This window comes from Bos indicus x Bos taurus, chromosome 15, assembly GCF_003369695.1.
Source record: "Bos indicus x Bos taurus breed Angus x Brahman F1 hybrid chromosome 15, Bos_hybrid_MaternalHap_v2.0, whole genome shotgun sequence".
Taxonomy (NCBI): domain Eukaryota; kingdom Metazoa; phylum Chordata; class Mammalia; order Artiodactyla; family Bovidae; genus Bos; species Bos indicus x Bos taurus.
In genome coordinates, this window is record NC_040090.1 from 31,130,750 (window position 1) to 31,158,123 (window position 27,374).

Below are 27,374 nucleotides of genomic sequence, written 5' to 3' on the forward strand. Positions count from 1 at the left end.
CAGTGAATGGGCAACCTGGGAAGAGGCACAAGGACAAGCAGCTCCTCCTGACACTACTTTCCCACATTTTTATTATTCAACAATGGATGAGTATGGAGACACAAGGATGGACAACAGCCAAGTTTCAATAAATAAGAGAAACGGGGATAGCCGTGGGCCCGTGCCTGCACAGCCCCACATAAATAACGAGACTGCTGAGCCAGTGTGGAAACGGAGGTGGAGCAGTCGCCTGCACTGCCCAGGCCAGGGGACAAACACCAACACCGCAGGGACACACACCACCGAGGCCAGAGGCCCCTTCCCAGCCCCGTCGCACACGCCACTTCCCTCCGAAGCGCCTGAGATCGTGGGGGTGGCTGGGGCTCTGCACCACAGTCCTGCCCAGGTCAAGTCTGTTTCTTCAGTTTCAATAAAAACAGCAGGGGCAGAGGCAGGCACATGCATTAGGCCCCTTATGTATGCAGAGCCACATTCAGGCAGCCCTGGGGGAGACTTGAAGGCGGAGGGCCTGAAGCAGCAAAAACGGGGTCAGATAAAGCTACTAGTGGGAGGGGCAGTGTGGAGTCGAGCTCTCCACCCCCACGACCCAGCCCAGAGCCTGCGAGGCGGGAAGGCCCTGTGCGCCGCGGTGCCGCTACCCCCACTTCACAGTCGAAAGAACTGGGACCCAGTAATGGCCAGGGGCTTGACCTGGACGAGAACCCAAAACTCAGCTCCCAGCCCAGGTCCTTTATAGGACCTGTCAGAAAAGGAGGGAGAAGTCCCCCCTACAGGGGCAAGGGTGGGGCCAGGGGTGCCAGGCAGAGGGCCCTTCCCCACCACAAGGCCTAGCCGCCCAGTGGAGCAGAGGTCAGGGCAGGGCACAGGCTCAAGGACCTGCGGGAGGGAAATGGGTGGCGGGGACGGGAGGGGGCCTCCACCTGCTCCTGCACACAGCACCCGATGGCCGGCCTCCTGTCTCCTCACCGGGGTGGACACTCCCACCTCCAGGCCTTGGCGGTTTTGTCTGCTGGCGTTTCTGGATCCTCATGGGCCCAGCTGCAGCTCCCCCTCCTCCAGGAAGCCCTCGGAACCGCCCAGGGCAGGGCTGCAGGGTCCTCAGACGGGACAGCTCCTCAGATGACCAGGTTGCTCTCACTTAGCCGGACCACATAGCGGTTCTCCTGGGGGACAGAGTTGAGGGATCAGAGCTGTCAGGGGGCTTCTGGCTCCAAGAAAGCAGCCCCTGCCCAGCGCCCTGTGGACCTCCACCCCTGCCTTGTCCGCCACGGGAGTGGCCCAGGTGCTGACAAGACCCCTTCCCACTCGGGTCCTCACCTCGGCCTTGTTCTCTGCTGGGGGCTTTGGCCACTTAGCATGGCTTCCACCACTTCCTAGAAGTGCCCGCTGTTCACTGGGGAGGCCAGGTCGTGGGGAGTTGGGGAGCTCACCCCCTGAGGGCCCAGCCTCCGTGATGGTCTTCACCTCGGAGGCCACTGAACTCACGCGCTGCTCGGGAATTCGGGCCACGCGGAACCTGTGAGGAGCGGCGATGCCATGTTCCCCCGTTAGAGGGGGATCCCCAGGTGTGAGGTTGCACAGCAAGTTCCTGGATCAGAGCCTGAGCCCTCCCCATGTCTTCTCGCCCACTGCCGGGCTCCCAACTCTAGGCTGTGTGTGACCAGGTTCTTAGGTGTCATGGGGGCCCAGGTGTTATCAGGGCGAGGACCCTGGCAACGCCCACTACAAAGAGAGGCCCACTGAGGCCAGGAAGGGTGGGGCTGCCCACAGATCGACCTCCAGCCCTGCCTCCCCCACAGCCGTCAGGGGTCACCTGTGGTCTGTGCCCTCCTCACCTGCCCACAGACAAGATGGTGATCTCGCCCTGGCGTCCGGCCTTGGCCCCAGCCTTGGGGGTCCTGGCTGGGTTGGGCAGGAGTCTGGGGGCAGGAGTGGTGGCAGCTGCAGCCTCAGGGGACAGCAGCACCTCGGGCCACTTCTTCTGGCTACAACGGGAGCAGCAGGGGCCCGAGAGCGAGGCCAGGCCCTGCACGGTGTGGAGGTGCTGGCGATGCGGGCAAACGTGCGGCATGCTGGGCGGGCCCGGCGGCAGCCTGTGGGGAACACAGGCGGGAGGGTCACGGGGCGGGGCAGGCCCAGGAGACCCCGGAGAGACAGGAGGGGAAACGCACCCCAGGGCCGAGTCACCGGGAGGCAGGCCGAGTACCTGCTGTCGGGGGCCCGCCTGCCGGCTCACCTGGGCAGAGGCCGGTGGCTGGTCTGCACCAGCTGTCGGCTGTGGTACTCCTTCAGCAGCTCCTCCAGCGCCGCGGCATTCTCTGTGGGCAGCTGCTCTCAGAACCTGGCTCTAGGCAGCCAGGGAGGACCCGCCCCCGCACCGGCCCCCTGCCCACTCACTCCTCCCCAGGGCCGGCCGTGTGCCTTTTCCTCCCCCGCTCACCGAGCAAGAAAGGGGGCAGCACCGCCAGCCACACGGTCAGAGGGCCAGGCTGCCCGAGGCGCGCCGGCGGGAGGGGCAGAGCAGCGCTCTGGCGCGGGGATGAGGCCAGACCTCCCTCCTCACCTTTCTTCTCTGTGATCAGGCGCACCAAGACCCCAATGGTGTCCTCACTGGCGTCCTCAGGCCGGCAGGCAGGGTTCGTCCCTGGAGGAGAGAGAACCACCACGACTCCAGGGAAGAAGCGGGAGGGACACGCTGCTGCTCGCCGGCTACGCCAGGATTTGGCAGCAGAGGGCGCCCCAGGCCCGGGTGTGTGCGCGTCTAGGGCCTCAGCTCTGGCTCTGAGCTGTTACCAGCTTCACTGCTCAGCACCACCGCTCCCTGCACCTGGCAGCCCCAGGTGCTGAGCAGTTTCAGGGCCACCTGAACTCCACCATCCTGCACAGAGTGTGTGGGGTGGGGGACCAGCCTCTCCCAGGGCCTGCCCTCTCCTCAGCCTCAGGGAGCTGTGTGTGGCCTCTCTGCCCAGAACCCCCGCCAGCCCCAGCACACTCTGCCGTTCTGGACCTGTCACGCCCTGCACACTGCCCTGTCTTCTTCGTAACTAACCAAGGGCCCAGACCTCAAGGGCACGAGAATGGGCCATACAATGAATCCTGGGCCAGCAGCAGAGCTCCTAGGACTTGCACCCAGGCAGCAGCCAGCAAGTTAAAGGGAGTCCTAGGAAAACATGTGGTTCCAGGCTAAGTGGCCTGCCCAAAGTTCCTGTCCTGTCCCCCTCCTGGCCCTGCAGAGACAGGGGCTGGAAAGGGGACTGGCATGGGAGGCACCATTCAATCTTGACTTGGCCAAGGAGGGGTAAGGGAAAAAAGAAAAGGGCTCTAAGGCCCTAGGGGAGGGGCAGGACGAACATGTCTTTCCCTCTGGTTCCAGGGCTTGTAACTCAAACCACAGCCTGGAGCTGAAACCGGAGCCTCTCATGGTGCCTGTCCAGGTCAGCTGCCCTGCCAGCCCTTCAGGCCAGAGGCCAGAGGTCACCCTGAGTACTCAGGAGGCAGTCTAACCTTTAACTACACACACAGCAGCAGCCCCAAAGGGGTCCAGGCTCCTCCAGCTGGGAGGGAATCCCGCTGCAGCCCCTTGACCTCTCTGCCTGTTCTGCCCCAGTTGCCACCTTGGGCCATCTCAGCCTTCCTTCCACTTTATCAGTTTGCCCACGTGCCACACCTCCAGGAAACTCTCCTGATCACCCTTCCAGGCCAAGTAGATTGCCTCAGGTGACCCCAAGCTGAGCTAGGCTGGGCCAACCCGCCTCCCACTCAACCCCCGGCTGGGCCTCACCGCTGCCTCCACCTCCGGGGCCAGGCCCGACCTCCTTCTGGGCCGTGCAGTGGTAGCCCTTCCGCTTGAGCAGGTTGCACACCAGGATGCCCAGCAGCCCCATGAGACAGAAGATGGGCACGATGGCGATCACTGCGTACTGGGCAGCCGTCTCCTCGGGGCTGCCTGCCCGCGTGCTGTTCCCAGGCTGCCGCGTCTCCGCTGCACCACCGGCCCCTGCGGCCACCTCCACGCCACGTCGGGCCCGTCGCCCCCGTTCTGAGCACCACGGAGGATGGAGGCAGGACAGAGGCAGAGAGGCAGACACTCAGCAAGGCCCAGGGCTGAGTCACGGGGCAGGGGTGGGATTTGTGATACTGATAGGCCCACAGCCACCCACTGTCCACCACGTTGGGGAAGCCAAGGCCAGCTCAGCCCCCTCCTTTTTAGCCACTTGACCATCAGGATGGCCAGACCCTGAGCCCCCATCTAGGCCAGAGTGTAAACAAAAGGCAGTGGTGCACACGTGCCTGGGCACAGGGCACCAGACCCTGCCTCTCCACAAGCCTGGCCCATCAGCTGGTTTCCTCAGAAAGTGACCAACTCCACGGGTGAGAGGAGGTGCACGTGTGTGAGTGTGTATGCTCACACTCGTCCATGTGGGTCGTTTTGAGGGGGAGAAGGAAGGACAGGAGACGGGTTGGGACGTGAGCCCCCAGCTGTGACAGTCTCTGTCCCTCGGAGATGGAAAGAGAAGAGACAGCCAGCGGACCAAGTGACCACCTCCTGCTGGATACCCTGGGCTAGGGGAGTAAGGATCCCACTGCCCCAGATGGACACAGAGGGGCCCTCGGGCTCAAGCTCTCCAGACCCCTTCCCACACATCCCCACCAGTCCTAGCCCCGTCTGCACTCACTGAAACAGCTGCGGCCACCCAGAGGGGTCCGGGAGCATGGCCAGCAGGGAACACCGGGGGCCTCTGCAGGGGAGAACCACCTGCAGGGAGGGAAGATGTCACTGAAGCCCAAAGGCCGTCCTTAGAGAGGCTGGACCTTCCCCACGGGCACCCTCACCGGTCCTGACCCACCCCATTTCACAGATGGGAAGTCTGAGGCCCACTCAAGGGGTGAGTGAGGCTGGGACCCCAGGATCTCAAGTCCTGGCCTCCGGGTCATGAACCCCCTCGCTCCACCCCATGGCTCACCCAGGCTGGCAGTCTCCACATAGTGCGTCTTGTGTTGCCGTGCCCACCTGGGCCTCTAGCCTCCCTCGAGGGCTGCAGCGTGAGTGTGGCTGGCACGGGCGAGAGCCCCAGGAAGCCGAGAAGGTGCCTGGGGGGCAGGACCTACATAATGTGCCCCACCCTGGTTCCTGCAGGAGGGAAAGAGTGAGAACAGAGCCAGAAGCCAGGCCTGGGCTCCCTGCCCCGGCCCTCAGTCTTCCCAGGAGAGGCCGACGGGCAGGGCGAGCTCACCAGGTTGGGCTCCTGCCCAGGTGGGCACTGCCGAGGGGCTGTCGGTGTGGCAGTGGCCAGAGGCCAGGGCAGCAGCTGGAAGGACACAGGGAAGGACACACTCAGGGGGCAGAAAGCACTGGGGCACGGCAGCGGCGGGCCCTCCGACTTGCCGCCCCAGGCACAGGGGCCTCCGGTTCCTGGGCCGCCCCCAGGCTTCGGGGCACCCTCGAGCTGCAGTCCCTATGCACAAGTCCAACCTGCCTGCCTCAGCCCTGCTGCATTGCCACTGCCCAGGCAAGGAGGGAAGCACATCTGCTTCTGGAAAGTGCCAGAAAGCCCCCGACAGGGCCAGGGCAGGCTCTCGAACCCTTGGGTCTTTGAGTCACAGCCTTGGAGCTAACCTGGACAATGAGGAGGACGTTCTTCCAAATTCCTCTCTCAAGTTCCGCCCCACTTCCTGCTTGCTGCCTTGGCCCCCACATCACGGCTGAAAACGTCATTAACCAGCCTCATTTCATCATCCCTCGGGCCGAGTCTACAGGTGGTGTTTCTGGCCCTTGGCCGAGGCTCTGGGACCATATCCTCTTCTGTGACCTCCCTGCCATGCAAGGCCAGCCCATTCACAGCCTGGCACCCACAGAGGGCATGACAGGTCCCAAGGGAAGGATCGTCTCAATTTGCATCCCACCCATTCCTCTTGGAGCGCCCTCTTTTCCCATTCCAGGTGTGAACTATCTGCCCTGAATCCCCCTTCTCCAGTCCTCTGATGGGGCCCCAGCTTGGGACAGGTGCAGGGTCGAGCCAGCTACCCTGACGGGCAGAGGGAATGTCACATGGTGGGTGTGAGGGACCTCCTCAGGCTCCAGACCTGGTTCCAGCTCGTGCCAAGCACTGGGAGGCCAGGGGCACCAAGAGAGGCATGGGCCAGACTGTCTCTGCTCCTCAAAGGAAGGGCTGCGTAACCCACCTCAGCACGAGGCTCCTGAGGGCTCAGGTCACGCCTCCCCCTGTCCCATCCCCACTCACCACGAGGAGACAGGACAGGGGCCAGGGTGGCGGGCTCAGCTTCATCCTCAGGCCCCAGCGGGTGGAGACGGAAGAGGCGGCCACTGTGTTCCCAGCGTGTGTTCCCGGACGGGGCTGGATGGGAGGGAAGGTGGGGAGATGGTGTGGGCAGGCAGAAGGCTGGGGCAGCCTCGCAGGGCAGCACGGGCTTGGGGGGTTTCCGGCCTCGTCCACGAACAGCCAGCTGCCCCAGGCCAAGCAGGGAAGCGTGGCAGGAAGGGACCGACAGCTTGGGGCGGGGGTGGGAGGAACGAGGGGCCTCTCCGTTCACATCCCCAGCTCTCAGGGCTCCCGCCTCTCAGAACTCTGGGGGCCACAGGCAAGCCCACCTCTCTGCTTGCCTGCCTTCACTCTTGCTGCTTCTGCTCCAAGGAAGGCCTGCTCCGCCACACTTCAAAGCCCAACATTAAGGCCTCTCCTGCCGGAGGCCCTTCCAGACGTCCTTTCCCCCAAAGCGCCTGCGCGTGGCCTCCCCCAGCCCGACCCCACCACAGCCCTGGTCCTCCCGCGGGCCCACTGTCCACCCTTGGCCGGCTTCTCCAGAGTGCCCGGCCTGCCCCTCAGAGCCCTGGGCAGACCTGCGGGGACAGGGGACAGGGTGGTCGTCGCAGCCCGCACTCAAGCCTTCCGTCTTCTCCCAGGCGCCTCCTGTGTACTCCGCCCCTTGTCCTCAGGGAGCTCACACCCCAGGAAGACCTACGACCAACAGATTAACCGTGCCGGGCAGAGGGAAGGGCCAAGACACCAAGCGTGGCACACGAGGGCACGGAGTGTGGCGGGCACTGGCCGTGCCGGGAGAAAAGTCTCCAGCCGGCAGACACGGCTGAAGAGCAGGGAGAAGGATTTGGCTTAGATGACAAAAGGGACGAGCGGCAGAGCCAGGGAGTCCCGTGACGCCCCCCAGGAGGCCACGCACGCTCCAGGCTCGGGAGGGAGGGAGAGTGTCTCGGGCAGCCGGTGACCTCCGTGGGGCAGCCTCGGGCAGCCAAGCCCAGCACCTGGAGGGGCCCTGCCTGGAGCCTCAGAGTCCGACGGGCAGCCTGGCCGAAGAAGCACTGCCCGCGGTAAAGCCCAGGCCACAGGAGAGCCTCCTGGCCTACAAGCGGCCAGGACTTCCCACTCGAAGGGGGAGGCAGAGGAAACTGACCCGGCCGTGCTGTGGGCCTGGCCTGGTACGGACCTCGTGGGACCGGGGGTTTGAGTTACACCAACCTCGGAACTCTCCAGGTCACTGGCGGGGGCTCTCGGCCCAAGGCCAGCTCAAGGGAAAACCCAGGACAGAAGGTCCGGCCACGGAACACAGTGAACGCCGCAGCCTGGCCGTCAGCACCTGATGGGGGGCATCCTCTGACCCAGCCTCCACTGGCGCCTCCTCCAGCGGGGTGACACGTGTCCCTCCCCTTCCCAGGCCCCGCTCCCACTCAGCCCATCTCTCCATGGCTCCCTCCTTTGTTCGTCACGGAGCTCACCCACAGCCGACCCTGAGTCCCAAGGCCTCAATGCCAGCCCCACAGCCCCGTCCAGCCCCAGCGCCCCTCCGTATCCCCAGGGTGGGCCCAGAGGGCTGGGGGAGGTGTGGAAAGTCAGAGGCTGGTTGGCCACAGAGGAGAGGTCCCCCCACCCCGGCCTGAGTCCCACCCCGTGACTGGCACCTGCTGGGTGACCTGTGCCCGCAGGCAGGGGCTGTGCAGCTGCTGACCTCCAGACGGACGGGGAGCTCTGATCTCGAGACTTCCAGGAGGAAAGTGGGGTCCAAGGGCCTAGACTCAAAGCCAGCGAGGGCCCCCTCTGGCACATTCACAGACACTCGCGCCTGATGCCTTCTAATTATGAGCCTTCTAATTACCCAAACCAGCACTTACTCCAGTCTGACCGCCCCGAGTCTCTGCTTACTAGCAGCTCCCCGGGCCCCTACACTCAGCCTGAGCCCCCGGTGGACCTGTCCAGTCAGGCAGCTGCTGGCCGCCACCCAGAACCCCCTGCACACGCGGACACCTGCTGCTCTGACTCCCCTCTGAGCTTTCTCCCCACCAGGCCTCCAGCACCTATGCTGGGAGCCCTGGAACGCTGACTGAAGAGCAAGTTCCCATCAAGCCCTTGGCTGGGTGGGCGGAGGGGGGCAGTGGGTGAAGCCTCCACCCTCCCCCACCCTGTCTCCCAGCAGGCAGGGCAATCAGGGACCTTCCAAAGCCCAGCACCTCAGGGCACCTCCCGAGGGCTTCCTGGGGGGAGGGCTGTCAGAGATGGGCAGACTGAGGCCCTGAAAGGGGTGGCAGCTGGTACGGTGGTCCTCTCTGGCCCCAGGGTTCCTGGCAGAGGAGAACCACCCCCAGGGCCCCGGGGGCACAAAAGGAAGTTAGCTTAAAGGCCACTCCTCCCAGAAGCCAGCCTGGCGCCTGTTCCCCACAGTCCCCAGCTCCCTGCGGGACCTGAGCCCCTGCTTCACCTCGATGGGTCTCAGTCTCCTCATCTGGAAGTGGGAGCTGCTCATCCCCAGAGCAGGGCTGCCCGAGGTTTAGATGAGGTAGCCTGATGTGGGTCCTGTGACCACCCCGCCCTGCGCCTCCCGCCAGGGTTTGTAATTATTTGTTTGCTTGTTTACTGTCTGCCCCCACAGACAGCAGCAAGGGCAGGGGCGTCTGTCTCGTTCACCACAAAGCCCTCCCCGGCCAGCGTCTAGAGCCGGAGGCCTCCATGAAACATGGCGATATTGGGGGGTGAGGGGAGAGGGTTCTCACACACGGCCCGTCCCCACCCTCCTAAAAAGGCCCAAACAATTAGGACCAGAAATTCCCTGGAAGCAAGCCAAGAAGGAAAGCTGCGACCAGGGCCCCTCACAGGAGGTGCCAGAGCCCCAGAGCAGCGTAGCCCTGCAGGCCTCGGAGAAAGAGGAAGCTGTGTCCCCACCCAGCCTCCTCAGGCCCCAGCAGCTTCCCCTTTCCCAGAATTGAAGCTCATAGGGTCACGGGCCGGCGGCGCCGCCTCCCCGCCTCCACAGAGGCTCCTCTCACAGCCCCCGCACCCCCACCCCGCCCCGCCGTGGCCTCCGGTGGGCTGACCTGCAGCTTAGGTGTCTCAACGCCGAGGGCTGGGCCTGTGCCTCCCCACAGCGCCAGCTGCTCTGAACTACCTTCTGTCCCCACACCTGCCTCTCTCCCTGGCACTGGGACCTGCTGCTTCCTCTGCCCAGAACCCTGTCCCATCACCCGACACCCGCCCTTCAGAGCTTCGCTGGAAGCCGCATCCCCCTGGAAGGCCCCAACCACCACCGACCTGTGCCTGGGTTTGTCACCCTGGGTGTGACCATCCTGTTTACCCAGCCCCTTCCCCACTGCCGTGCTGCCCCCCACCCCCATGCCCGGCACCCGGCACCCGAAGAGGCATGTCCCAAACCAGGGGATCAGAAGAGGTGCTCAGGAGCGGGGCCAGCTTCTCCCAGGGGCAAGAGGGCCAGAGCGCAGGCCGAGGGCTACGGGGCCCAGCAGGTGGGGCTGGGGTGGGGGGCACTGAACCCAGATTTGAAGCCCCTGCCTAACTCAGGGAGAACCAGCCTTCCTCCTCTGCTCTTCACTGGCTCTGCGGCTGTGGACCCCACCCCCGCTCCCCATCTCTCAGAGGGCCGTTGTGAGGACAAGAGAGAATTCACGTTAAACACTCGGCACAGGGCTTCCCAGGGGTGCCAGTAGTTAAGAGTCTGCGCGCCAACAGACTCTTGCAGGGGACACGGGTTCGATCCTGGTCCGGGAAGACGCCACATGCCTCGAAGCAGCCAAGTCCGTGTGCTGGGGCCTGAGAGCCAGCTATCCGCAACTACTGAGCCCAGCACCACAGCTACCGAAGCCCGTGCTCCACAACGGGACAGGTAACAAGCCATCGCAACAAGTCCGCGCCCACAGCGAAGAGCAGCCCCCGCTCGCCACAACTAGAGAAAGCCCGCGTGCAGCAATGAAGACCCAGCACAGCCAAAAACTAATAAATCAATCAATCCTCTTAAAAAAAAATACTCAGCACAGAGCCTGACACAGAACAAGCTCTCGGTAAGCATTCACCATGCCTCCGTTTCTGGTGTACACTGTGGAGGGGGCTATGGCACACACCTGATGTGCGAGTTACAAATGAGATTCTCTTACACTCATGTACAAGGCTTGGCACGGAGCCTGGTACACAGGAGGTGCTCCATTAGACACACTGACCATCTGGGGAGGTGGGGGGTGCAGGAAGGGAGAAGAAAGGTCGGTGGGCGGAGCCCAGGTCACACCAAGTCTAGGCAGGAGCTGAGAAGCCTTTGTTTCCACCCCCTACCCCCGCCCTCGGGGCCTACCGGAGCCTTGAAGGGTGAGCAGGGGAGCGAAAGGCATGAACAACTCAAGTCTCGGAGGGCTTGCTGGGCTGCCGGCCAAGTGAAGCAGGGCTGGACAGACGGAGGTGGGAGGCAGGTTCCCACCTGGAGCAGGGGGTGGGAGACAGGTATTTGTTTCCTCGACAGTGGCTTTATGGCCTGTGACCTCCTGCAGCCTCCAGAGGCTAGGGTTGCCTGGAAACACAGCCGGACACAGGCCTCTCTCAGCAATGGCTGCGCCCAAGCAGGAAGACAAAGGCTTCCCATCGATAGAGAAATCCAGGTTAGCAAGGAACCCAGTGGTTCCCTGGCAACTGGGGCTGAAGTAGGGCAGTGCCCACAGCTAGGCGCTGTCTCCTTTTCATCCTCCGCCCTCACAGGGAAGGGGACAGACCCTCATTCCCTCAGGCCAGGCCCTCATCCGGGGTTGCCTCCACTCCTCACAGGAGAGGTGAGCACGCCTCTTTCATCCCTAAGGAAACTGAGGCTGCAGGAGGTCACCAGCGTGGGTCACCCCACCCAGCCAGGGAGTAGTAAAGCAGAGATGGAGGCCAGGTTCCCACATCTCTCTGGCCCGGGGCCCAGTATAAGACAGATGTTCTGAGGGTTTGCCAACCTAGCGGCAGAGGCTAGGGAGCTGGCAGCACACAGGGGCAGTTCAACTGAAAGCCCATCTCGAAGCACCCGGGAGGGCCCCCGGCAAGGAGCTGCGGCCCCAGTGGGGGCCTCTCAGCTTTCCTGCACAGACTCGCCTACTGCCCTCGTCTGCACCAGCTCCAGTAGGAAAAGGCACTGGGACCTGTGGGAAGCAGGAAGCCCAGGAAAGCCTGGGGATTCCCGGGGCGAGCAAGAGCCCAGGGAGGAGGCCAGCTCCTCAGGACTGAAGGGGCCACTCAGTGAGAAGGGCGCCCCCATCTCCACCCCCACCCCAGCCTCAGGCAGCCAAGCTCTCCCAGGTCACAACCCTGGGGTGAGGACGCCAGGCAATGTGGACCCCTCAATCCTGCCCCAGCGCCCACCAGGCAGCAGCTGTGCCCCAGCCCGCCCCTGGGAGGCTCAGGGGCGTGGGGTGGGGAGGTAGGGCAGGGGTGGGGGTGGCTAATTGGCCCTTGAGGATAAGAAAAGGGCTGAGACAGCCAGACAGGGCCCACCCGCCCCTCCCAGTCTGAGTGTAGAAGCAATCCCTGCCCCCTCCCTGAGCTGAGCCTGGGGCCCAAATGAGACAGTCCTCCTAAAGCAGAGCTGGGGCTCCCCTGCCTGCTACTAAGAACCTACTGCGTGCCCATTCCCTTACCAGGAAGACCCTGATGCTGGGAAAGATTGAAGACAGGAGGAGAAGGGGATGACAGAGGATGAGATGGCTGGATGGCATCACCGACTCAATGGTCATGAGTTTGCATACACTCCGAGAGTTGGTGATGGACAGGGAGGCCTAGCGTGCTGCAATTCATGGGGTCGCAAAGAGTCGGACGGGAGGCCTAGCGTGCTGCAGTTCATGGGGTCGCAAAGAGTCGGACACGACTGAGCAACTGAGCTGACTGACTGACTGACTGACTGACTTGCCCATTCCCTTACCAGGCCTCCAAGACAGGGTTCCAGGCTTCACAAATGAGGAAGCTGCAGGGCAGAGAGGCTGGCAGTGCCCCGTCACCACCTGGTCTCCAAGGAGACAGGTCTCCCTGTGAGCAGTGGGGACAGGCGGTGGGCAGCCCCTGCTCTAGCCGCCCCAGACCTGGCAGTCCCCTGCGCCCACGCACCCCGCTCCAGCCCAGCCCCACGCCCACCAGCTCTCGCGCATCTGCACCAATCACTACTGTCCCAGGACGGCCTGCAGGCCCTGCCCTGTCACCCTGACCAGGCTGACTCAGGCAAGGCTTCGAGAACCAAGGGGAGACCACAGGCCCAACCGGCCCTGTCCTCCAGCTCCTCCAGACTCAAGGGGCTGGAGGCAAGAGACTCCCTGCCCCGAGCAATCCCAGTCAGGCCCCAACCAACAGAGCCTGAGGATGGAGGTCATGGGAGGCTGGGCCCAGAGCAGTCACACCTGGGTTCAAGCTCTAGCTCATCGCTTAGGAGCTCTGTGACCTTGGGCAATTACCCTTCCTGAGCTCCAGGGTCCTCCCCTGCAGATAGGGGTTCTGGTCCCTGTCTCCAGGGATGCTGAGGGGATAAATGGAGCCACTGTGGGTAGTACTGGCCAGGGCCTGGGCTGACCAGACCTCTCCTGAGTACCAGTTCTCAACAGCCCACACGAGCCAGAGGAGACAAGCTCAGAACAGAGCGGCATCCAACCGAGGTCACCCAGTGACTCGGGAGCAGGCACAGGGGCTTGGGGAACCCGACATCAGTCCCCACAGCAAGGGTGACGAGTCTTGGACTCCCCAGGTGGACCCTGGGTGCCCATTTCCCAGCCGTTACACAGGCCCGTGTCCACCCGCTCCCACACCTGCTGAAGTCACAGAAGGGAGGAGGGCTGAGTAGTCACGTCCCAGCCCTACATCCCCAAGCCTGCTTCCTCTGTAATTTGGGACAACTGTGCCTGTCCAGCTGACTGCTTGGCATGGCTGGAGGATCCACGGTTCATCAGGGAACAGTGGCTCTTCTTACGATCAGGCCTCACTCCAGGTGCCACCTCCTGCAGGAAGCTTTCCAAGCCTCCCCATCCCTCTCCTGGCCCCCTCAGCCATCATTGGTCATGTCTCCATCAGGGAGAAAGGCAGCGGGTGCTCCAGGAGGTGGGGCACAGCTCCATTCCTGTGCTCATCGCTCCTTCTCACTGTGAGGGTGAGGTCCAAGTCCGGTCTCTCCTTCTGGAAGCCCTCCTTCCTTCTCTCTCTACCCACACACTCAGACCCTGACTCTACAGGCTGCAGAAAACCCTTCCATCTCTCTCCTGTGCCAAGCAACCAGGGTACATGTTCATGGCCACATGGGCAGCTTATTCACAGAGCCCTCATCTTTCCCAGGGAGGCCTGGGAAAGAGCTCTGGTCTTCCAGCAAGCAGACCTGGGTTAGGATCTCAGTGACACTGGAATCCTGCCCGTCGCTTCCCTGGCCCGGACCCTCTTTTCCAGGCCGGTACCTGGAGAGGGCGTTGATGGGCCTCAGGGTCCTGCCAGGGCTGAACATACAGCTGCAATGCAGCACTGACTCCACCATCTTCCCTGCCACCCCATCCCCAGCTGGGTGCTAAGCTCTGCCAGGGATCACATTCCAGCACCCCCAATCCTGAGTGGGGGGCCCCGCTGCTGTTCTCCGGCAAGATTTCTCTCCCTCTGGCCCAGCCTCACAGCCTACCTGGCAGAAGGGCTGCCCCACAGGAGGGAGTGGGCCTTGCCCAGCCAGGCCAGGGGCTGGGCAGCAGCACCGCCACTCCCTGCTCCCCTTACAGGTGCCTGGTCCTTCTTTGAAAACCGACGCCAGAGTTGTCAGACAACCCTCAGCTTGGTCTGGCAGAGATGGGGCTGGGGTTTGGGCGGGAACTGGAGTGCCAGACTCGAGCACCAGCCGCTGTGTGACTCAAACTCAGACTGGACCCCTCTGCCCTCAGAGTCTGGGCTCCCAGAGCAGCCTGGGGAGCAAGGGAACGTGTTGTCAGTGCCGCTGTCAGGAGCCCTGCACCCAGGGCCTGGCACACAGCAGGGCCTCAGCAGGGAGCCTCCTCTGCTGGCCCGGGATGAGACCCTTGCCTGAGGAGCCCACAGCAAGCACCAGACTCACCCCTACACACAGGGGTGACCTTGAGGATTCACCCCCAACCCCAGCACACACCGGGGAGCACTGAAAACCCTGGGGACAAACCTCCCTGTGCATCTTGGCACACAGTAGGCCCTCGGCCTACAGTGGCTGCCATTCCTTCCTGCCTGGCCAACACAGATATGACCACGGGAGAAGAGAGGATAAGGGCCAGGCTGGCCCCACCCAGCTGGGCATGCGGTGCCCCGTGAGGATCCACCCCTGGACCTATTCCTAGAAGCGAGAAGCGGAGCAGGTAGCACAGGGACCACACAACAAAGAAGGACTAACACTGGGCTGGGAGGGTTCCTGGGAGAGGGGCTGGGGGTGGGGCTGCACCCTGAATGATCAGGAGGGTTCTAGAAAGGGGAGCCAGCAGAAGGAAAGGCAGAGCACAACCACAGCATCTGGTGGAGAGAGATAAGGCTGAAGATGTAAAGTTCAAAAAGGTCCTGGAAAGAAAACCTCAATGACAGGGTGATGAGTCTGGACTGTACTTTTTGGCCCAAAGTACAGGTTGCCTTAGGGAGGCCACTCTGGCACTGGGCAGGGGTGGGGACTGGAAATGGAGGCAGAGAGACCAGAGCTGGAACACAAAAGGTGCCCTGGTTTTGTGAAGGCATGTTTTGGGCCTGCTCCCAGTCCTGGGCCATGTACAGCCTGCTGGGGAACATGTGGCAGGATAGAAGGTAGGTCCCCTGCCTGAAGGGTGAGAGCCAGAGCATCAGGGTGGTGGGGGCCTTGGGTAAGTTCTAGCAGTTCTCAGAACCTCCGTCTCTCCCGCTTGTAAAATGAGGCTGATCCTGTGAGCAGTGGCTGGGGACGGAAAGCTTCCCCTCCTTGGCCAGAAACAGGCACCTCCCTCCAGCAACTGTTGCACCAATCCCAACTGGGGCCCCACTGGAAACCCAGCCTGGCCCCACCATCCCTGTCATTCAGGGAACCCAAGTTCCCAGAAAAGCCTGGCTTGGGCAGGGCACAGGGTGGGGTTAACTCTTGGTTAACCCTTCCCCTCGCCCTCCTCTTCCTAGGCCCTGAGCTATTTCCACCTCTTTGCTGGGGATGGAAATAACCCAGGCTCAGTCCCAAGAGACCAAGACAGCTATTCTGATCAGCCCCAAGAAGCACAACTCCAGTCGTTCCAGAGAGGACAGAGGGACACCCGGATCCCCAGCTCCAGCTCTCAGCCACACAGAAGCAGGGGTCTCTGAGCTGAGGCCCGGAGAGTGTAGGCACAAGCTCAAGGTCACTCCCGGCCTGTCCTCCAATTCCTGCAGCATGTGGGTGGTTTTGGAACAACTCTGGATGGGGCATAGGTCCTCACAGGCATGGTGAAGGTCAAGTGGGACTCCCATTCTCCTGCCACTCTTGGAGCCTGGGCTATGCTGCTGACGCCCGGCACTCCTCAGAGCTCTATCAACACTCCTCAAGAGCTATATAGACTCTCCCCAAACCAGTTACGGGCTCTAGAAGGCAGGAGACAGGCCTTTCTGGTGACCTCTGGCTAGGGGCTGAGAGCCAGGGCGAGGGAAGAGGAGAAGGAGCAGAAAGGCCATGTAGTCTACCCACCCATAATGTTTTAGACATGTATGCAAATACACACTGTACTCAGAACTCGCAATGGCATTTACCCTGCCAAGGCCACGCTGCCAGCCCAGGTTGAGAAAAGGAAGCGCAGATGCGCCATGAGCAGCTTATTGTGAAGGGAAGTGGCCCTCACCAAGCATCTCACAGGGCTTCAGAAGTAGGAGGCCTGAATTCCAGTCCTGGCACTGACCTGACTCTGCGTGACCTTGGGGAAGTCCCTTTGCTTCTCTGAGGTTGTTTCCTTCCCTGGAAGTCACCGCATCTCAGAACCACTGTGAGGATTCACCGAGAGCACATCATAAACTGCTCAGCATGGCGCCTGGAACCCTCGCCCCCACTCAGAACGCAGCCAACGTTTTCAAAGGGTGACAGCAGATGAGAGAACTTCCAGATCCCTCGCCAGGCATCCCTTTACCTCCCCAAATTTCCATTCCACTTTGTAGGGACCTAAAAGATCCTCTTGTGGGGGAGGGGGCCTCAGGAGGGTCTAGTCCAGATGGTGAAGAGGCCCTGTTCCAGCTCTCGAAATCAGAGGCCACTCCCGGGGAACCTGCCTCTTCTCCCATGAAGGGGACTGAAGAAGGGAGACGGGACCAGAGAAGTCCATGTCTGTGCTTCAGAAGTTTCAGCTTTGTTCGAGGAGGTGTGCTTCCAAAGCTGTCACCAGCACCTGGGTGCAACCCCTGAGCCACTCTGTCCCTAGCAGACTGCCTGCCCCCATCCCCCACTGCAGTCTTTGCGCCTGAGGGAGGTAGGGGAGAACAGAGACAGTTGACCCAAAAACAATAGACGATCCCAAAGTGATGATTCACAGTCTGTTCACAGCCCAGCACCTCAGTGTGCAGACGGGGAGACTGAGGCCCGGTGAGGGTGGGATCTGAGAGCAAGACTATGCCTGGGCCCAGTGAGAATACAGGTTACCCGGGGGCAGAGCTTTGCCAGGCCTCCCAGACTTCTTGTGTGTGCGTGTGTGTGTGTGTGTGTGTGTGTGAGAGAGACAGAAAAGGGTGGAGCCTGAGGCTACCTCAGGGGCCCTCTGCTGCTGCCAGACTTGGCACCCCAGGAGATGCCACTCAGCCTTGGCCCCTCTCCTTCTGCCAGGGCAAGTCACTCAGGACACAACACCCTCGCTAAACTGAGCTCCTGAGGGGGTGCCCTCTTGGGGACAGTCCTGGAGAGACTCTTGTCCCCTCCCTTGAGCCCCCTTCCCTCCAGCCCCCCATCTGCTATAGCAGGTGTTTGAGGTCCCTCCTTTCCACCTCGTACTCATCTCCCTGAGGTGCAGGCGCGCACACGGCACAACTTGACCCACAGCACACTAGGCTTTGGGGGCTGGTTCTCACAATCACCTGGGGCCCCTCTCCCTCTATTCCACGCTCACCCACGTTAACGAGGGCCCTGGCCCTGCCCTGGTTACGCCCCAGGCCACACACAAACACACTCAGTGACCCCAGTGACCCGGGGTGTCTCACACACAATCACACGCACACACTCTGCCTGTCACAGACACACAGAGCCCCTCTGTGTCTCCCGCTCGGCCCGGCGTCACCGCCCAGTGTCCCGGCCACACGTTCGCCCCGGCTGGGCCGCCTCACGCGCCGTGTCGCCCACAGTCACGGGCTGACACCGCTCAGAACCCCCTCCGGCCGCTCCGCGCTGCAGCCGCACTGAGGTACCGCCGTCCAAGTTTCCCGGGCCGGGGGCGTTTCCGCGGCCCGCTCGCTCCTCAAACTGCAAGTCCCGCCGCCGCTTCCCCACCGCGCACAGCCGGGCCTGGAGCCGCGGCGGAAGGACGCACAGGCCCCCGGGCAGGGGGGCTCAGAGACGAAAGGACGCGAGGGCGGCGGCGGGGGGGGGGCGGGGGGGGGGGGGGCGCGGGGCCCGGCTGCGGCATCCGCCGCGCCGGCGAACTTCCTCAGAGACGCGGGGAGGCAGGGGGCGCCGCTCGGCTCCGCATCCCTCTGGCGCCTGCCGCGGGGAACGGACTCCGGACTGGGGCTCCGCGCGACCTCCTTACCTGGCCGCCCCCTCCAGCAGCCCAGCTCCTGGGTCGACGCGGTGCCCGGGCCCGTGTCGGTGAGCGCCCGGGCGGCCGCGCAAGCTGCGCGCCTTTTGAATGAATCGCCGCCCCGGCCTGGAAGACGCACGGCCCCGCCTCCGCGCGTCACGGCCGCCGGCCCCGCCCCCGACGTCAGAGCCCGGCCCGCGGCCCCCGCCCCTGGTGGCTGCTCTGGGGCGAGCTGGCGCTCTGCGGCCCGGCCGTGCTGCTCTGTGTCGCCATCTCTCGTGTCCCGCAGGAACTGCAGGGGCTGTGCCAGACCAGCCGCTTCTGGGGTCAACCCCTTCTGGGCTCCAAACCAAGAAAGGAGTTGCAAGATAGACTGGAGACTTGGATGCTACTCTGAGACCTGTCATCATTGCCTGTGCAAACGGGGCACCGCTGCTCCTCACTGGGTCTCGTTTTCCTCCTGGAAATTGGCAGCCAGGGTGAACGAACTCACTTTGTCTTGCTGAGGCGGCCCAGGCTCGCCTCCAGACACCCCTCCCATTTGGTGAGAAAAGGCCGGGTGAAAGTTAATCTATAGTGCAGCCCCACTGGGTAGGCTTCTGCCGTTCTTCAGGGCCCAGCCTGAATCTCCTTCCTCCAGGAGGCCTCTGCCTCCACTTCCCACTCCGCTACCTTCCGCCGGGATAGTTAGTCCCTCCTTCCAGCAGGACAAGTGATACATTGCTTTCCGTTTCCTACCGCCAGCCGTCCCACCCTGCAGATTCCCAACCTCAACCATGGGGTGCCCAGCAAGGGGGCACTAATCATATTGTATTTCTAGCTCTGTGAATCGTGCCCCTTGGAGCTGTGCCTTATGGTGGGCCAGCAGCTCAGGCGCCAAGGCTCCCCCAACTCAGTTACATTCAGGGGTCCCCAGCAGCTGACAGCGGGGCTGGATGGGGATGCAGACAGTAGGGAGGGCCTTGTGCTGGGGGCAGAGGCCTGGCCAGAATTAGGATAATCACAGCTCATGGCAGAGGTGGAGGAAGGTAAATAAGTTGTTAGGGATAGATTGTGAGGGGAGGTGGAGAATTCTAAATAAATTGAGTCAGATAATCTGAGCCATGGGGTGAGGGGGTGGAAAAGGTCAGGTCCCCAGGGTCCAGGAGATCCAAGGAGGAGAACTGGACACCTGCAGAGGGAGGGGGACAGGGAAAGAGTTTCCATTTCCTTGGGCGAAGCCCAGGTTGTGAGGGAAGGGCAGAAGAGGCTCCAGATGACTGATGTTAGGATCATAGCCCCAGCCAGGCCCCTCGCATGACTACAGAGACCCCCAGGACTAGATCAGGGATGGTCCCAGGGTCACATATCCCACATCCGAGCCCAAAAAGGTCCATGCTGGGGACCTAGTGAGGAGCTAGAGTAGCCCAGGATGCCCTTATCCCTGCAGATGTTTTCTTTGTAAGGGGAACTTCTAGTCCCCGGTTCCAAGTTCTGGAGTTCAAACAGTGGCATTTCACACGCACTCAATAGGCCAGATGGGGATATGCTTTTTGGTCAAGTTCTGACCATTAACCAGACGTCCTATAGAGCAGGGATCCCCAACCTCTGGACCACACAGCAGGAGGTGAGTCCAGCCAGCGAGTGAAACTTCATCTGTATTTAGAGCCCCTCCCCATTCCTGGCATTACCATCCTCCCCACTCCCACCCCCTCCCTTGGTCCGTGGAAAAACTGTCTTTCTTGAGACTGGTCCCTGGTGCCAAAGGGGACTGCCACTATAGAGGGTCCGGACCTGTCTCTGCTACCAGCTCCATGTGAGGCTTTGGTCAAATCCCTTCCCAGTTCAGCTTCCCCATCTGAAAATGAGGCTGCTTAACATGTTGCCTGGAGGTCATACTAGCTCTCTGTGTGAGGAGGCCCGACCTGACCGTGTGGGAAGGGTGAGCAGCCACCAGAGCCCAGAGAAATGACCAGGGATGGTGGAGGCGAGCAGTCCCTCTGTCCTCCGAACCACAGCAAGCTGCACCTGGAACCCTGCCCAAGAGTCTGGGAACATTCAGCTGCTACAGAGAGGAGACAGGGAAGGAGTTGTGGAGGCCAAAGGAGAGATTTAGATCGGCTTTTTATGGAGCTTGGAGAACCACAGGTTCAGGAAAACAAAGGACTCTTAGAATCACAGGCTTTTAAAACTCCTGGCATCTCAGATGGGTCCTCAGAATCTTAGCATTTTAATCCCTGAGCTCAAGCACCTCAGAGACAGACAATCTTGTTGAACCTCTGATAGGGAAGCCGGAGAACTGAGTCCAGAGAAGTCCTGTACCTCATCCTAGGCGGCACAGCACAAGACTTCAGTAAGCTGGGTGAGCTGTGGTGACCCAGGGGCAGGGACATAGGCCCCACCCACTGAGATGCCTAAGGTGGGGTGGGGATCCTGGGCTGCAGGATCAGAGAAAAGGGGCTGTTTGCGGGGGATCTGAGCAGATAGCTGCCTCTGGGGTTATGAGGGCTACCTAGGTGGCGCTAGTGGTAAAGAACTTGCTTGCCATGCAGGAGACATGAGACCCGGGTTCGATCCCTGGGTCAGGAAGATCCCCTGGAGGAGGGCACGGCAACCCACTCGAGTATTCTTGCCTGGAGAATCCTAGGGACAGAAGAGCCTGACAAGTTACGGCAAGAGTCAGACAGACAGGACTGAAGCGATGTAGCACGCACAGGGTTACGGACCAGAAATGGTGGCGCCCTCTGTGGATACCCTTAAGTTCCAATGTGACTGTCCAAAGCAAGAGGAAATGTCATGGCTCAGACTTAAATTTCAAGACTCTGCACTTGGCTAACCCCCTAACTGGTCAGGTTCTATCCCTCAGAAGGTGGGCTGTCCTCCTGTATCTGTTCCTAGCCTCCAGTGGGAGGCTTGGTTTAAAGCCATTGTCAGGCTGTGTGGCCTTAAGCTAGTGACTTTACCTGAGTGCAAATTCACTCTCAGGGCATTGTGAGGATCTGCTGAGACCCCACATGGGAGGCATCAACTTATTCTACGCTGCGGGCTCAGAACCTGCTCCTTTAGTCCCCACGCCCTGTGTCCTCTCCACAGCCCAGTGTCTGGGCTCTGCCCTCTCTCTCCAGTAACTGCGACATCGCCCCCTCCCCATTTAGCCCTGCATCCTGCCCCTGACCCAGCCCCTTCACTTGCCTTTGCCAGGCAAGGCTCCTCGTTGGCCATAATGGGCCCAAAATAGTACTTCCCCTTGCTCTTTCCTGCAATCTGGCCTGTGGCTTCAGGTCTGTGAGGACAGAAGAGAGACTTGGTGTTTGGCAGGCATGCAAAAGATGTGACGAGCTCTCGGAGGTCACCTGGGTCATTTTTTTTTTTTACTTTTCTGACCATAGGAAACCTTCCTGCCCGGTTCTCCTCCACACCCACCCTCAGCCTCAGTGCTGCCTTGCTGTGTGACGTCAGGTAAATCTCTGTCCTTTTCTGTACCTCATCTTCCTTTTGAGGCAGATGTATAGCTAAACCCTGCTGTTTGTATCTAGCCCAAGGAAACACCTGGAGAACCCCCCTGGGAGAAAAGGTGGCTTTTGGCCCTGACTGTCTCCTCTGAAGTCAGGATGTCCTTCCCAGGCTGGGTATGAGGAACATGAGCCAGATACGTCATGAGTGGCTGGATGTGTCTTTGGCTGCTTGGACTGTCTCGTGTCCTCCAGCCACCCCATGTCACTGCCCTTACTCTCCTCCATGAGGCAGAGACCTGAGCAGACAGATCACATGCACATCCCGGCTCTACTGCTTAGTAGGAAGGCAACCTTGAGGAAGGCGTTTGACCTCTCTGAACCTCAGTTTCCTCATCTGAAAAAAAGGATAATGGTACCAACCTCCCAGGACCACTGAGGATGAAACTGGATGGTCCAAGCTCCTGGCTTGCAATAAATAAATGGGAGCTGGGGCTATTATTTAGCAACATTCAAGACCTACAGGGAAACCGCAACTGAATTCTCTAGATTTAACTAAACAAATATTTATTGAGCACCTACTTTGTGTCAGGCACTGCAGGTGGCCTGGGGATGGGGCAGTGAGCAAACATCCCCCTTGCAGAGCTCACATTCTGGCTTCCCTGCCTTTTCATTTTTCCCCACTGCTCCAGCTGGGCCTACACCTCAGACCTCTTGCTCCCGGTTTCCTGACCCTTCTTTGCATTGACTCAAGCTGTTCCTTCACTCCTCACATCAAACCCGAGTCCCATTACCTCCACCCCAGTGGCATGGCTTGTGGGATCTTAGTTCCCCACCCAGGGATCAAACCTGGGCCCACGGCAGTGGCAGTACAGAGTCCCAACCACTAGACTGCTAGGGAAGTCCCTGGCTGTGCCCTTTAAAACAGTGGTTCTCCGCCTCACTAGCAGAACTAAACCACGGTGTCAGAAGCCAGCATGGTAGTTACCCTAGAAGGGGAGAGTAGGTGGGGGTACGTGGGAGCTTTCAAGTGGTGGAATGTTCGGTTTCTTAATCTGGGTGTGTTTATTAATAAACTTATCTAGCAGTCCACTAATGACTTGAGTACCATTCTATACAAATGTTATACTTCACTTAGAAGTTTTCCTACAAATATGACTGACACTTGGGTCAGTCCCACCCTCAGAATTCTGATCTAATTGGTCTGGAATGTGACCTGGACCCCCCAGGTGATTACAATGTGCAGGCAAGGTTTGAGAACCACTGCTTTGGAGGAGCTGATCCTTCTAGGCTCTCCCCTAGGCCGGGTGCCTAGCGATCGATCGTGCATCCCAGGACCGCCCTGCCCACAGCTGACCTGCTCAGGGCTGCTCATCTCTCCACAGGCTGCCCGGTGTCCTGGGATGTGGCCTTCTAAGGAGCAGCGGGCTGGGCCGGGCCCATTCCTACCGAGGCATATTAGGGAAAATGCTGAGGATCTGGCCTTGGATAACCAGTGCTGAAAGTTAAGTCTGTCCAGAGGCAGAAGAGGGCCTCAGGCAGCAGAAGTTGTGAAGCAGAAAATGGCAGCTGGCTGGTGGTGAGGCAGGAATCAGAGACTCAAGGTGGAGAGTCCAGGGGTCTTAAGGTGGGGCAGCAGTACATGGGCCACTGTGCTAACAGCTATTTGATTCTAGTTCGTTTCCACTAGTCAGCGCCCCCTTTATTTCTGGGCAGAACAAATCTCTTCCTTGCAATCCAAAGATCTGTGCACACCAACCAACAGTCCTGTGGGGGAAAGGATTATCAACCCCAATTTACAGATGACGAGATGGAGGCTCAGAGGGAATACAACTCATCCAAAGCTGCATAGCCAATTAGTGGCAAAGTCTAAGTTTCTGTTCAGCTTCAAAACCTGTGCTCCTTCTATGCCATTTCATCAAATTCCACGTGAATGTAGCCTTCTACTCTGTGATGTATCTGTTTTCTGTTACCCTCTCCTCCAGATCATCCCAGTAGTGATGCTGCCAGATGTTTCATGCCTGTCCCATGGCATCAAGGGCCTGGCAGAACTAAGATATGTGGATACCAGTATGCCAAGTGTGAGCCTGCACGCCTCTTTAGCAAATGATTTCTGTAAAGTCTTAATTGTTTGGGTTGGAAAATGTTCAAACGTGTGTTCAAGAGAGCTGAAGCCTGATTTGTTCTTTTTCTAGAAGTCATCACCTTATGTCTTGCTGGTGCGCCCTGGTGGAAAGGGCTCTGTGCCCCTGCGAGGAACAGTCCTGTGTTGTCAGCCTTTGCATTCTCATGGTCATTTAATGACTAGAAATCACAGCGACCTGGAGTCTCCCCTGCTCACCGTGGCCTGTCAGATTCTGAGCCTCCTGAGGCTTTGGTGGAGAGCACCGATTCTTGTAGGAGCTGTAGACAGGCTCACATTCACCTAGTTTTTCCTTGTAGCATGTGTCAGCTTCAGATTCCCAAGCTTTATCCCAGGCCTACTGACTCAGGAGCTGGGGAAGCCTGGGAATGTGTATTTACATACACATAATTTATGTATCATGCTTTGTATTTACAATGTTAACCTGTAAGGGACTCTAAAATGCACCCTGGTTATAAAGCATCTGACTAGCACAACTCCTGGTTTTCCTGATGCGGAAGCTGCAGCCCACAGAGATACAGTGACCTGCCTGAGATAACACAGCACGTCAGTGGCCGCCTTGACACTGCAGCACTCTTCTGGGTCTCTGAGTCCTACTCTGTCTGTCCAAGTGGGTAGTTGTCAGGGAGCCCACGCAGCTGGGGAGCTCGGAGGTTGCTGGCAGGAGGCCTCTGTGGCTGCCGATGGGGACCAGTTGTTTGGTGTTTCTATTTATTGACCCTTTAAACTTCATCATCCAAGGAAAGTTAATACATGACTGTTTGGTAGCAAGAAAAACATAATCTAAGACCGCAATGACCCACCCACCCCAAACAAAAACAGAACCAAACAAACCCCATCTGACACCAGACCTTTGGAGCTGCAGCTGAAGAAGCGTGGGGCTGGGGTCAGACTGGCTTCTGCGGTTTGGGGGTGGGGGCAGGGGAAGCTAGTCTCCAGAGTGGCCTTCCCAGCCAGGGAGGCCATGTCTGGCCCCTCAGCTTTGGGCGTTCTTGGAAGGGCTGCCGCTGCAAGAGGAGGATGTGGAGAGAGGGAGTCAGTGGTCAGAGTGAGGGGCCCCTAGGCCCACCCTCTGCGGTGACCATGTGTGCCAGTGCATGAGACACAGGGGCTGGGGGGCAACGTGCGGACAGCGAGGGCCCCTTCCCTGCTCAGGCCAGGAGAGGGCCCTGGACGAGGCCCCGACAGGGTTCCCACATTCGGAAACCGCTAAAGGCACTGCCAACAAGCAAGGAAACGCCGAGCCTGGGGAAACCCCCCGGATGGGAGTCACTGCCCACCCCGCCGGTCATCGCCTTGTTCTGGATGACTGAGGGGACTTGGTCCTTTGCTCTGGATACTGGAGGGCAACCCAGTCAGGACAAGGCCGTGGAAAGTTTATGTTAAGGGGCAGTGTTTCAGTGCCCCAGACATGCAGTGTGTGTGTGCGTACATAATGAGGGGGGACCGGTCCCTCCAGGAAGGCTGGTTGGGGTCCCAGGGTGACTCCCAGGGCAGGAACAGGGTTTTTTTTCCCTCTTCTGTTATTTTCTCCAATCACTCCCTGCCCCAGGTCATTGCATAAATAAGTGCTTGGGAAGGTACACATCTAAAAAGAAACATAAATACTGTACACGGGAAAGGATTCCATCCCCCAGCCCTCCCACTGTCCCCAGGAAAACCCTCCAAATATTGCACATGGCCCTCCCCAGCCCTGTGGGGTCCAGGCCCGGCCGTGTCTTTGGTAGAAGCTCCAGGGACAGAGGTCCTGGGCAGCCCATGTGCCCCCTCTCCACCCTCCCATCATGACTGGGTGCACCGGAGCAGCCAGAGGGCTGGGAAAGGCCTAGACCCCGCTGGCCAGCAGGTGCTCCATTGGCAATGCTTCCGCAAGGATGGGAGGCAGTCTGTGCAGGCACGGGTGTGCCCCAGTCAGACACTCGTGTGAGGGTCTGCCAGTGGGCTTGGAAGAGGCAAGCAGGCGGAGGGCGGGTGGGTGGGCGAGTCCTGGGCCACCGTGGACAGGGTCACACCCTCCATAGGAGGAGGTGGTTTGTGCTGTCGTCTCGGCCCACGGTCTCACTGCTGCCGCCGCCCCCACTGCTGAGTCGGAAGTCCTCGTAGCCATCGCCTCCACTGATCACCAGCATTTTAGGCCTGGCCGAGGCAGGGCCTCGGTGCCGAGGGGAGTCCCGATGCTCCAATGAGGGCAGCTTCTCCGGGCCTGGGGGGCAGAGGGGAGGAGCCATGAACCTGGGGGTGACTGGCGGCAGCACTGTCTCAACACAGCCCTCTTGGTGCTCATCTCCTGCTTCCAACAGCCCTTTCCCAGGTGGGCAGCTAAGTCTTCTCTGGACCCAGACAACCCCTGACCGAGGCCTCCCTGCTTCCTGATGCCCACAGCCACTTCCTCTTGGGAGTACGGCTTCCTGTCCTGCCAGAGCAAGACCTGGCCAACTGCAACCCCCTTGATGTATATCGTTACCTACTAGGGTTCACTTTCTAATCCTCACAGCCCCTTTCCTATCCTACGGACCCTTCTACGCTCTGCTTTCTGGCGCTATTTCTGTTTCCCGCTCTCCCTATACATCATTTCTAGTCCTGTTTTATTTCCTGTTGTATGTATCCCTTCCTGTGCCATACTCTAATTCTTAGTTCACTTCCTCATCTCCGTGACATTCTCTGGACAGAATTTTACACACACACACACACACACACACACACACACACAGAGTATCCTAATAGATTTTAGTTTGGGTTTTCTATAGCCTACTTCCTGTAATATACGCCACTTCCACATCTGTATTGCATTTTCCCTCCCTCTTAACCCTCCTCTGGCAGGGCAGCGGGGCATCCTAAACCCAAAGCCCAGGTCCCTGGATTGGCATAGGATGTGTAGACCCACCTGCGTCTGGGGGAGGTGGTGGAGTTGGGCAGAGCAGGTTGAAGCCGTCTGGAAGTTGGACTGCGGCCAAGAAGCGGACATGGCCGGTGTGTCCCTGGCCGAGGCCAGCAGGGCTGAGAGGCGCCCGTGGACAGCTGATGGTACTGGGTGAGGTGGGCATGGTGAGCACCACGCCGGCACTGGTGCCCACCCACAGCAGCTCTTCACACACCAGCAGCGCTGTGATCCTCAGGCAGGCAGCCTTGTGCTGCCGGATGATGGCATCTGAGCCTGGGGTAGGAGACAGACCAGCGCTGGGGGCGAGTCCTGGCCCTGGCGTAGCATCCTCACTGCCAGGGACAGAAAAGCTCCAAGGGAAGGGGCAGTAGGGACTGAGGCCAGTACCTGCCAGCATCCTGTGCACAGGAGGTGTGACATCTACCTCTGCCAGCTGCTCAAACGTGTCTGGATGGTAGAGACACACATGGGCACTACCCTTCAATGTCACCCACACGCCCAGGCTGGAGTCCACCATGCAAGCCACGCTGCGACTGGAATCCTGCCCCACGGAGAACGTGTGCTGGGGTGAGGGTCGAGAACAGATGGGTGAGTGACAGGCCTGCCCTCACCGGCCCCTCCCAGCCTTGTGCTTCACCAGTGCCCGTTCCTCCTTCCTTACAACTCATGCCAAATCTCTCCAGAGAGCCCGCTGGATTGACAGCAAAGGCAGCCTTGCTCCTTGACCTGGATGATTAACCTTTCAAATGTTAGTTTCTCTGGAGCCTCCCCACCTTAACCTCAGGAATTACAGTGCCCTTTCCCCAAGGAAGTTGAGTGAGTTAATGATCAGAGAAGTTCAAAGCCTGAAGGGTCTTAACAGCAATCATTGGCCTCACCCTGTACAGCTGGGAAACGAGTCTAGAAGGGGAGGGAACCTGTCCAAAGGCATCGGCAAGCCAGTCACAGACCTGGGCCTGAACCCGGGCT

General features: G+C 60.2%; 2 protein-coding genes across 3 annotated transcripts in view; both read right to left on the bottom strand.

Moving 5' to 3' along the window:
• Positions 1-45: 45 nt before the first annotated feature.
• Positions 46-18,082, bottom strand: RELT (RELT, TNF receptor). Of its 2 annotated transcripts, XM_027562952.1 has the most exons (12): positions 17,960-18,082; positions 6,860-6,977; positions 6,243-6,356; positions 5,235-5,309; positions 4,965-5,131; positions 4,677-4,756; positions 3,782-4,039; positions 2,564-2,644; positions 2,237-2,318; positions 1,836-2,093; positions 1,318-1,516; positions 46-1,163 (listed from the first exon to the last, which is right to left on the bottom strand). In XM_027562952.1, exons 3-12 carry the CDS (start codon positions 6,285-6,287, stop codon positions 1,116-1,118), a joined length of 1,293 nt encoding a protein of 430 aa, XP_027418753.1. In that variant the 5' UTR covers positions 6,288-6,356; positions 6,860-6,977; positions 17,960-18,082; the 3' UTR covers positions 46-1,115. The 2 variants fall into 2 exon arrangements, with proteins under 2 accessions (XP_027418753.1, XP_027418751.1); XM_027562950.1 differs by lacking the exon at positions 6,860-6,977.
• Positions 18,083-24,208: 6,126 nt separating this feature from the next.
• The window catches only part of ARHGEF17 (Rho guanine nucleotide exchange factor 17), a 58,389-nt gene continuing 55,223 nt past the window's right edge, over positions 24,209-27,374 (bottom strand). The window contains exons 19-21 of the mRNA XM_027562960.1: positions 26,793-26,967; positions 26,409-26,678; positions 24,209-25,727 (exon numbers count right to left, since the gene is read on the bottom strand). Of these exons, the coding sequence (XP_027418761.1) occupies positions 25,531-25,727; positions 26,409-26,678; positions 26,793-26,967 (642 nt within the window). The 3' untranslated portion in view covers positions 24,209-25,530. The remainder of the gene's footprint in view (positions 25,728-26,408; positions 26,679-26,792; positions 26,968-27,374) is intronic.

Coding starts and splice junctions, on each gene's coding strand:
- RELT (XM_027562950.1), bottom strand. CDS start 6,287: ATGAAGCTGAGCCCGCCACCCTGGCCCCTGTCCTGTCTCCTCGTG. Junction 5,310..6,242: donor CCCTGTCCTGTCTCCTCGTG/GTGAGTGGGGAT, acceptor GTGTCCTTCCAG/CTGCTGCCCTGGCCTCTGGC. Junction 1,517..1,835: donor ACCATCTTGTCTGTGGGCAG/GTGAGGAGGGCA, acceptor CGCTCCTCACAG/GTTCCGCGTGGCCCGAATTC.